The sequence below is a fragment of the Peromyscus eremicus genome, chromosome 2, assembly GCF_949786415.1.
Source record: "Peromyscus eremicus chromosome 2, PerEre_H2_v1, whole genome shotgun sequence".
NCBI lineage: Eukaryota > Metazoa > Chordata > Mammalia > Rodentia > Cricetidae > Peromyscus > Peromyscus eremicus.
In genome coordinates this window covers 15,480,097-15,491,079 of record NC_081417.1, presented here as the reverse complement: position 1 = coordinate 15,491,079, position 10,983 = coordinate 15,480,097, and the positions used below count along the sequence as shown (strand labels likewise).

General features: G+C 39.4%; 1 protein-coding gene across 4 annotated transcripts; it reads right to left on the bottom strand.

Annotated features, from left to right (window-relative positions):
• Positions 1 to 2,338: 2,338 nt before the first annotated feature.
• On the bottom strand, positions 2,339 to 9,268 carry Rbm12b (RNA binding motif protein 12B). Of its 4 annotated transcripts, XM_059253874.1 has the most exons (5): positions 9,054 to 9,268; positions 8,842 to 8,906; positions 8,336 to 8,614; positions 6,016 to 6,065; positions 2,339 to 5,485 (listed from the first exon to the last, which is right to left on the bottom strand). In XM_059253874.1, the coding sequence occupies exon 5, from the start codon at positions 5,455 to 5,457 to the stop codon at positions 2,929 to 2,931; it is 2,529 nt and encodes an 842-aa protein (XP_059109857.1). In that variant the 5' UTR covers positions 5,458 to 5,485; positions 6,016 to 6,065; positions 8,336 to 8,614; positions 8,842 to 8,906; positions 9,054 to 9,268; the 3' UTR covers positions 2,339 to 2,928. The 4 variants fall into 4 exon arrangements, with proteins under 4 accessions (XP_059109857.1, XP_059109858.1, XP_059109856.1 ...); XM_059253875.1 differs by having other exon boundaries at positions 8,842 to 9,268; XM_059253873.1 differs by lacking the exon at positions 8,336 to 8,614.
• Positions 9,269 to 10,983: the final 1,715 nt, after the last annotated feature.

Below are 10,983 nucleotides of genomic sequence, written 5' to 3'. Positions count from 1 at the left end.
GTAAGGTCATTCTCAGCTGCTTAGATGAACACTTCTACGATGGTTTTATATATCTTAGAGGATTAACTTTACTTTCTAGACATGTTTTATTATTTTTGTATACATTCTGAACAGAAAAAGGTATGATTTGAATGCAAAATGGCACTGGGTGTTGTGTTAAAAGAACCAATACACTCCCAGTGTACCTTCTGTTGGGAGAAAGAAGACTAGCCCATGGAATTACTGAAGCTGGGTGATCAAAACATGAAGCTTTAGGACTATTTGTTCATGTGTCTGAAACTGTAGTGTACAGTTCCCTGGGCTTGGCAAACAAGGGAAATCTCTGACTTGGTATAAATATTAGCTACTACCATGGCCAACTGCAGTTAAATCAACATGTTACTCAAGGCAGTATTAGAAAGATGTGCAAAAGACGGCTCCCATACCACTGTTTAGGAAACAAGTTTTCTATAAATTTTTATAATGAAGTTTACAAAATATTAAACCTGGAGCTGACCAAGATGGCTCAGTCAGTAAAGTGCTGCACAACCGTAAGGCCTGAAAGTGCTGAGGAGGCAAATACAGAAAGACCCTGGGGGTTGCTGGCCAGTCAATCTAGCAAGTTTCAGTGAGAGACCTTACCTCATAAAAAAGTTGAAAAGTGTTTAAACAAGACACCATTATCAAACACTAGCCAATAACACACTAAATGTGAATTGAGCCTGATAACCAAGATAAAATAGCCACGGTACTTCATTTGACAATCAAGGCATGGGAATGGAGAAGTGGCTCAGCAGTTAGGAGCCCATACTGCTGTTGCAGAGGTTCAGTTCCTAGCACTCACAACTGTCTGTAGTTCCAGTCCCAGGGGATCTGATGCACTCTTCTCAGCTCCACAGACGCATGGTACACATACATACATGCAAATCACTCACACATATAAAATATAAATAAGAATCAAGACATAGTGCTGTGTTTCCCAGCTATTCTCTTGTCCACCACTCCCATCCCACCCCAGCCCAATTTGAGAAGCAATTACATATTCAATATCTTTCACTTTAAGCTTAACTTATTTGTATCACTGTGTATTGGTCTGGAAAGTATTTACAGTCTGACAGGTCTGATCACATGAACCGTCTATGTAATCACTCTGCTTGACTTAGTTATTCAAATTTTTCATTCTACCTGTAAACGGTTATTAGTTTTAAGATTCACAGGGTGTTTTTTTTTCCAACAAACTTTAATTTATTCTATTTAATTATTAACTATTAAAAATGACATTAACTATTAAAAACAAAAACTTATGCAGGCTTCTCTTAGATTTCTTTAAATTACTGAATGTTAATTCAAGATACTGAAAGTTTTTTTACTTCTGCAATAGCTAAATATTTTATTCACAATTACTCAGTGAGGGAAATGTCTGAAGAAAGTAGGTAAAACTGTTTCATATAAACTATAAAAATTGTAAATCAAATTAGATAAAATGGAGAATTTTGAATTGGAAGCCAATATATATAATGTATCCCAAGAGAAACTATAAAATCTTAAGTCATTTTTCTCTTTAATTTAGCTTACAATGTTTAAGTATCATACTTTTTAATCGTACTTTAAATGCACCTTTAAAAACAAAATAGAAGAAAATATAATTTACTCCTGAAAATATTTTTATCATGGTCTTACTGAAGTTAAAGATTCCATGTAACAAAGTGACACAGCAAAAATATTTATGGACATAGTATAATCAGAAGTCTGCTTATAGGTGTTGAAATTGGTTCCCTAACTTCGTGTGACTTCAGGCAGCTTGCTTAACCTCTCTAAACTTCTTTTCTCATTTGTGAAATAGAGACAATAGAGATCATACATATAAAGTATTTATTGCCTAATTATGTGTCCATTGTCAGCTACTTCTATTATTGTGGGAAAGGAAAATCTAAGTATAAGCAAAATATAAACATTTAGTATCAAAGTCAAAAATTCACACTCAGAAATCTTCTATTTAGTGAGTCTGGATATAAATACCAAGTTTTGAAGCTAAAAAGGAAACCTAATGAGTCACCAGTAAGTTCTTCCTAGAAAAAACTATATTCATTTGTCATATTCTTCCCAGCCTGAGAGTCCCCCTTTAACCCTAAACAAATTATTTTACTGTCCTCTGGACACTGTTAATCTTAGCAATCTAGGAGAAGCCCTAGGCCCCAGTGCTTAGAATAAAATGACGTTGAAGAAATCAAAGACCTGTACATTATTATTACAGATTATTTGGTCCCGCTCACCGTATTGTTTTAATACAACTGTTGAGAAGTTTTATAATACCCAGCTGCGATTCTGTCTTTGTTCTTGTTATACAAATACAAGTTAATAAGTATTTCAGTTGCAATTTTATTTTTATAAAACTTTTCAAAGTTATGAACACAAATTTTGAGAATTTCCTAAGCCTTTCACATAAGTAAATTTCAAGTTCACAGTATGTTCATTTTCTGAGCTATTTAGAGTTAATAGGAGACCTTAACACAGTATCTCAAACAAAAGGGAGTTCTGCAGGCAGGTAGCAATGAAAGTGCCAGATCTGAACCATCGGTCATCCATCCTTTCCTTACACAGTCTGAGTAAAAGATGGTGAAAACAAAATTAAATTTTCCTTCCCCCAACATAACTCCACAGTTCACAAGACTGGGCTTTATCCATAACATCAGTGAAACTAATGAATTCAGGAAATTTGTTTTCTCTCTCCTAGCAAAAAAAAAAAAAAAAAGCATATGTAATTTTAAATTAGGGAGAAAAAGAATGTCCATTTGTAAGCAAAGGAAAACCAGATTTACACAACATTTTGTCTATTCACAGGTTAAAATTAAAATGTTTAATTAGATAATTAAAAATAAACTTTTTTAAGAAGCTGTATTTTTACTGCATCAATACTGTGGAAGAAAACTATGGACTCAGAAAGGCTCTCTAAAGCAAAATGAGCTTAACTTTGCGGGGACCGACTGGTCTACCATTTAGTTCTTTAACAGCAGCTATAGCTTCATTATAATTTATCATAGCAACAATGGCTTCTCCTATGGGTAACCCTTGCTCATTATACTGTATGGAAACTGAGTCAGGTATGACTTTGTAACCATGGAAAAAGTCTAAAATTTCATTAGCATTGGCTTTAAATGGAAGATTCATGATCTTAACAGGAGTTATTCTACCTGAACCACAATTTAATTTTACATCAGGCATAAATCTTCCCTCAGGAAAACATCCCACATTATGCTTTCCAAAATCAAACTTGCCACTTTCTAAGTGACCAAAGTTTATAAAAGGACGGTGACCTCTGAAATCAGGCGAGGTCCAAAAACCCTCACCAGGAGGTCTAAAACTATCAGGAAATCTAAGGTCCTCCTCTGGTACTTCCCTAAGGTCTTCCTCAGAGAGCTGCCTCAAGTCCTCATCGGTGGGACATCTCAAATCTTCTTCTTGGGGGGGCCTGAAGTCCTCATCAGAAGGGTGCCTAAAGTCTTCATCTGCCACATGCCTGAAATACTCCTCTCGGGAAAGCCTGAAATGTTCTTGGGGTGGCCGTCTAAAGTGCTCCTGGGATGGCCTCCTGAAGTGCTCCTGAGGTGGCCGTCTGAAGTCTTCCTCCCAAGGGTATCTGAAATCCTCCTCTGGTAGCGGCCTAAAATCGTTTTCATCAGAGTGCCTGAAATCATCTTCCGGGGACCATCTCCAATCCTCCAGAGGCCGTCTCCAGTCTTCCTCCCTAGAGCGCCTGATGTGTTCCTCCTGGGGGTGTCTATAGTCATCTGGAGAATGTCGGAAGTCCTCAGGAGAGTGTCGGAAGTCTTCTGGAGGGTGCCTGTCAGACTGCTGGAAATACCTGTGGGGATGCCTTACGTCTTCTGGCTGGTAACCAACGCTTTCAGACCGGCCAAGTGAACATACTGGTGAGTCTTTCAAGTCAAACAGACGGGAACGGTCATCTCTGCTGTGTGACTGGGAACGAGCTTGTGTTTTCTCATTGCACATAAAGGAAAAATTGACACCAAACTCCTGCATTTGTCCATCAGATATAAGTCTTAACAACACTTCTGTCCCTAAGAATCTTCTCCGGTTTAAACGTTCAGCTTTCATAGCCTGTTCTTCTGATTTAAATCTCACCAGTGCTTCTCCCAAACCAACTCCTTTGTCATCATAAAGCAAATAAATGTCATCCTCAACAAGGGAAAAGTCCGCAAAGAACTTCTGCACTTCAACTTTCGTAACGTCAAATGGAAAATTTCTTATATATATATACAGCTTCTGCCCAGAGTAGCCTTCTTCAAAGTACTTCTGTGAAACACGCCCAGGCCTTCCTTTCTCTATGGACCCTGGTCTCTTCTTTTCATAGCATTCAATGAATTTCATCATTTGTTTCCTAGAGATCGGATCAATAAAAACTGGCCGATATTGTAAAACAGTCTTATGCAAGCCCAGGGCAGTATTATAGTCTTTTAGATTCTTAAACATCACAAAGGCATACCGTGTTCTTCGTTCATCTTTATATAAGAACTTAATCTGCTCATTAGACAGGTCAGTATGTTTAAAGAAATTTCTTAAATCTCTTTTGTTAATACTTAAGGACAGATTTTTTAAGTGAAGATAAAATCCAAGAGGGGAGCGAGAACGCGTTCTTCTAGGGGATTTTGAATGAGACCGTTTTCGAAAGTGCCTATCACTGACCCCTCTGGGAGGAGAATGGTCTTCAGCTCTCATACGAGGAATGCCACCACCCGAAGTTGCATTACCACCAAATTCAATCCACTGTTGCTCTGAGCCCTGCATTACTTCTATAAATCTTGAACCCATGAAACTTCTATGGCATTTAAGACCTCCTGAAGCATCAATACATGAAGCAAATTTTACTACAGCATCACCATTATTTCGGCCATCATGATGTTTTAAGAAAATTACTCCATCCACACACAAACCAGAGAAAAAGACACGTACATCATCTTCATTTACTAAGTAAGGCAAACCTCGTAGAAACAAGTAAGGGTTCTCAGCCTTCGATGGCCTGGTCTTTCTTGGCCTTACATCAAGTCCTGTACCATTAGTATGAAACCCAGCATCTTGATTAATTGAAGAGCCATATGCAGAATAACTCTCCTCTTCCTTCATAGCATCAATAAAATGGTACAGGTTGCCAACCCCTGAAGCCCCTGATCCCAGTCGCCCTCTTCCTCCACGAACAGGTCTTTGCATTTCTATGGTCTTCTGCATTTCTGCCTTGCTACTAAGAAAAAGCTCTACAGATGAATCCTTGATAAACCCTCCTGAACGACTTATGGCACGTCTCGCATCTTCATCTGTTGCAAAAATAATAAAAGCCTCCCCAACTTTCCCTCCAATTATATGCACTCCTCCATCAGGAATAGTCAATCCCTTGAAGAAGTGACGGATATCCACAGGCCCCGCAATAAAAGGAAGCCCCAGTAAACGGATGACTACAGCCATGCTGAGCTCAAACCACAGCAATAATGACCTGCAGACAAAAAGGTACACATAATAGCAAGTCTTATTTTTGCAGTACCTTAGCGCAAACTAGCTTAATAATTACAAGGTTCCTGCTTCCTTCAGCATTAATAAATGGAAACAAGATACTAGTTCACAAAAAAAAAACACCCTGATCTTATCTTATTCTTAAAGAAAACAAATATGCTTTCTCCTATCTAAACCTACAAATAAACCAACTGCCTTAAAGTAACATTTCAGTCACCTATCCTGTTCAATAGGAACATCAAAAATATCAACTCTTCCTTTTTAAGTCTGCCAAATGCTGTTTCACAACCAGACCAAACTACTTTCAGACTCTTAGAAACATGTCTCCTATTGGCTTGTCTTCTCCTAACCACAATAGTTTACATATTCAGAAAAGCCATCTATGGTCAGTGTACAGTTCTGCTCAGGATACATGGCTGCCACATAAAGAACAGAAGCAGTGAGTACAAAGATGCACTAATCTAGCTGCTTTTGTCACACTGCTGTGCAAAGCCTGAAACTCTGATGTCTTACCTTTTCCTTTTATTTCTTGGAGACCTGTTAATTCTGTAAAAGCAACTTAACTGTGGAAAGAAAATGAAATATGATTAATCTTTGAACTCTGTAATTGACCTCAATGCCTGATATCCATTTCAGAATTACCTATTAGAGTGAAACAATATAAAGCATCAAAATTGTGGGCATTAGAAAATGATCTTTTTTGTCCCAAAGGGAACTTGATTATACTTCTGCAAAAAGAGAAATATTAAACCAGAGCAGACAACTGGGAAGTATTAAAAAATAAGCATGTATGCTGAAAGTTAGACTACTTGATTGGAATTAGCATGAAAAGGTATAAAGCAAATAGATATTTTGAGTGTAGTGTTGGTTACATGAGTGTATAAAATATATCAAAGCTCACTGAATTCTATCATAGTTAACTCCAGGTTTATCACATGCTGATATATAGAAGTTGTACATGTACTTAAAAAAATCTGTTTTATAAGTAAAACATCAATTTGAAATCAGATATTTGTAAAGCCCTTCCATCACTTCACCTACTGATGACCCAGACATGTAGTTCAGACTTATGTCCAACTCCCTTGCCATTCTCCACCCTACCAAACCTAATACAAATTCTGTATATTACAAATAGAAACAAATGTTATAACAATATAATACATAATGTAGTAAGGCAAATACTACAGCATCCTTAAAATTGAAAAAAAAAAAGTCACTCCTTATCCAATATGCTTACAACAGTGTAGACTATTAAATTCATCTCAAGCACACACACACAAAAAAACCAAAAAACAAAAAACTATATTAACTTTTGGAATTTTATTATGCCAACAGCCACTTCAAAAAAACTACCCTACACACTTACATTACAGAAACTTTAATAATTATATAGAGAAGTAAACAATATAAAGACTAATTTGAAATATTGGGATTGCCAATATTCATTACTGAAAAAGAAAACTCAACTTAGCATTAAAAGGAAACTTGTCTGTAGCACTTTCACAGATACCCAAACAATATTTACCAAATAACTTTTAAAATGTGCCAAAATAATCATTATAATTAATATTAGTGTGCAAATAAAGTTTTGTTCTCTTAAACTTAAGTACCACTGTGCATAAATATATTCCTTCAAGCTTGAAAGGTTGTCTTTAAGAAGGGGTACGGGGGCCCTACAGCTTAAACTTCTTAAACTAGATGTTAATCAATAAAAATAATGGCACACACTACATTTTAAAATTTAAATTTACTATTAAAATCTTTGCAGCACATACAAAGAAAGTGTAAGCCTGATTTTAACAAGTTAATTTTCACACCCAACACTTCAACAAAAACTATAAATGGCTCCTTGAAACTCTTGTCCACATTCAAATTCCAAGACTCCTATGTAAACTGACTTGACTGCTTTTTAACTCTTTAAATATTTTGGGGAGCAAATGATTAAGTACCACTTTGCCTGCCCTTAAATTTTTTAAATTCAAAGGGGATGGACCCCAAGGACGTAAATTCAGCTGCAACTACATGAATTCAGAGACATTTCAAGGAAATAAGTACACACCAAGTTCAAAATGCCGCTCACAACACAGCCTAGCTTGAAAACCACCTTATCTAAGTGTCTTAACTAAAACCATTTCCATTAAGCAGTTTCAAAGGCACAAAGCTATTGAATTCCAATCCAAGAGACCTAAAGTTTGCTCTAATTTGCCAAATAGAAGTTAATGTCTAAAATTCTTTGCTTTTGCCATAGTAGAGCAATGCTATCATTTATCCATAGACAGTAACATCTAGAACATCTCTAAGAGACTCAAAGTATTTCTCACAATACACTATTTCCTTAAAATCTCCAGGAAGTCTGACACATTAGATTGCACAAAAATCAAATCACAAATTATCCTGTTCTAGTTTTGAATGTCACTGCACAAAAGTCAAAGCACACACTAACCCTGGTTTAGTTATGAATGCCAAAGTGATGAGTGAGGGTGTTGATGTCAGGCCACAATGAACTGCTGGGAAAAGGAAGCCAAGCCCTAAAAATTCATTTAATGATAAACAGATTTTAAACAACTTTGCTAATTTTACCATGCCACCCTTCCATTTAAATTAGCGTCTTAATTAAATGATCTTAAGTGTGCATCTTTTAATCAAGATTCAGAGAAAAACGGTAGACTGAAGAGCTATAATTTCAGATCCACTTGATTTTAACTATCAAATAAATGCATTTTCCAGATATGGTAAGGGAGATAGTTTTACTATATTCTCCAACCATGTCTTACTGCCCAGTTATGAAGAACATTAAAATTCTAAACTTGAAATTTTTTTGCAGAAAATCTACCTCAGTCCACAAATAGTCTCTGATAAAATCTGCCTTTTATAATGCAGATATCTAAAATTAAAGAAAAAAATGCATGACCACACAGAGCCAGAGTCCCCCCCATCAGGAACTGTTAAACGAAGTCGAATCCACAGGGCACAGACTTCTTGTGTCATCCATCATCATCAATGGGGACTCTTCGGAAGGCATCGATTCCACAGCCTGACGCCTTTGTCCAGGCTCCCGAGGATCAGTTTCCTTCTCTGACCGCCAGGCCAACTTGCTATGTCGGATCCAATACTGTCGCCAGAGTTTGAGCCCAAATTGGCTTTCAAATTAACCAGGACCGCCCAACCAACGTGCCTTTGCGTTCGCTGTCCCGAGGGCAAATGCTCCACCCCAGCTCGCCCAAAGGGACCGGCTCCCAACCTCACTGAACCGCTCCGCGCCCCTCCAGCCCGAGGAAACCGGCCTGCGGAGCTCTCCCGCGCCGCTACGAACGTGGACACGGCAAAGAAAAGAAATACCTAGGCGAGGCTCCGAGATCTTCGCTGTCAAGATCCCAGCAAGCGCACACACCATCACTGGGAGGCTGACGGGAGGAGTCGGGGTCAGCGAGCGGGACTCTAACCGTACAGGCCGCGCTCGCTCCCGGCCCCGCCTGCCCGTCCCGCGGCTCGCACCCCTCCCGCCCGGCGCCCCGAGGAGAAGTGCTTCGCCCTGGGCACTGCGCACACACCACACAAACTGGGGCTGGGACGCTCCTCGTCGCAGCAGCCTCCACACAGCCAGCTGAGCCCCCCGGCGGCCCCGGTGAAGATGGCGCCCACACTGCCCTCCCGTCGGGACAAACCGACGTTCAGTTTGTCTGCCCATGCGCTCTCCGGGCATAACCCACAACCCAGGCGCCGGGGCGGCGCATGCGCACACGCCCCGCGCCGCTTGCGGTTGTAAGCGGCACCCCGGGCATATGGAGCTTCTGCGCAGGCCCAGTTCCTAGCCAATCCGGGAGCCTGGACCTGCCCCCAGCGAAATTCCCATCTGCAGGAGACGACTGCCAAAAATACGCTAACCAAGCAGGTTTCTTCTCTCTTTCTTGTCAAGTTAAGGAAAAAGATGCGGAGGGAAACTGGAGATTTCTTTATCCTTCATTGCTGCGGTTCCTGTTAGACCTGAGGGGGGGGGGGGAAATTCCACGACTGTCTGATTGAAGCAAGCTGTATTTAGAACTGGCCAGCCCGCTGCCTCTCCCGGGACTTTCAGAAAGCGGCCCCTCACTGGCTTTTGAGGTCCCTTTTATGGGGAAGGGTTAGTGTTGATAGAAAACAGCTGTGGAGATAATTAACTGTTAGCACCTGGACAGAAGCGTGGGGACTCGGGGCTCAAGCCTGCCTGTGGGTTAGATAAATGCAAGAATATGTCATGTGGAAGGGGAGTCATCAAGGTATCCGGAAGACACATTTTTGGCAAAAGGGCAACCATGTATCACAGGTTCAGGAGTTTAGCAAGGCAAGGGGGTGGGCATACAACATGCGGTCACAAGTTCAGCGTGGATTGAAAAACATGGTTTGCAGTCTACATTAGGCTTTGGAAACAAACTTATTCTTGTAAGGAATGGAGACTTAATAACTGTATAACAGTGTGGCTCCTGTGTTGGTTTCACATTTCCACAGATGCAAGCTCTTCTGAAAGGATTTAACTAACATTCAGGAAAGCCACAGTAATGTCCCTTTTACACACACACACACACACACACACACACACACACACAAATTTACACAAGTACAATGTCAATGGCTAAGGGCTTAATAAATAATGCTTAATCAATCTAATAGACATCAGTAATGTTGGTAAGTACCTTTATAAACTTGCTTTCATCTGGAATTTTTGAATCAAAGTAGATAGACCACTTTGAAAATTTAGAAATGAAAAGTATAATCACAAGCATGTTCTGTGATGCCTGCTCTGATTTGGGTTTCCTTAATTACTTGAAAATAACCACGAGATGTACTTATGGGTGGTTTCAAAGCCCACTAAGAAAACAAACACTTTTAAATCTTAGAAGGAAATGAGTTTAATTTCCGTCACTAAATAACATCCTAAATGATGTGTAGTAAGAAACGAGGTCTCTAACAAGCGAATAAAAGATGTTTCTGCCGGGCGGTGGTGGCGAACGCCTTTAATCCCAGCACTCGGGAGGCAGAGCCAGGCGGATCTCTGTGAGTTCGAGGCCAGCCTGGGCTACCAAGTGAGTCCCAGGAAAGGCGCAAAGCTACACAGAGAAACCCTGTCTGGAAAAACAAAAACAAAAAAAAAACAAAACAAAAAAAAAACAAACAAAAAAAGATGTTTCTGGGCCATTTTAGTTTGCTATTCTAAAATGGGAATAATAGTACGTGCCTCTTTGGTTTGAGATAAACAATGACAGTGAAAAAAGTATTAAAAGTCCTGGTGACTTCTTTGAGTGTCAAGTTGATCCCAACAGAAGCAGAGGATGTCATGAGAGGCATGATTCTTGAACTATGTATCAGATATTTAATCCTGGCTTTGGCCCTGGCATTGTGGGCTCAGAATCCTGATCTCAAAAGCTTACTAACATTTATTAGGGTTTTATGTCCCAGGCCTTGTGCATTATCTCATTTTAGTCTCAGAACTTTGTTCAAATGTAA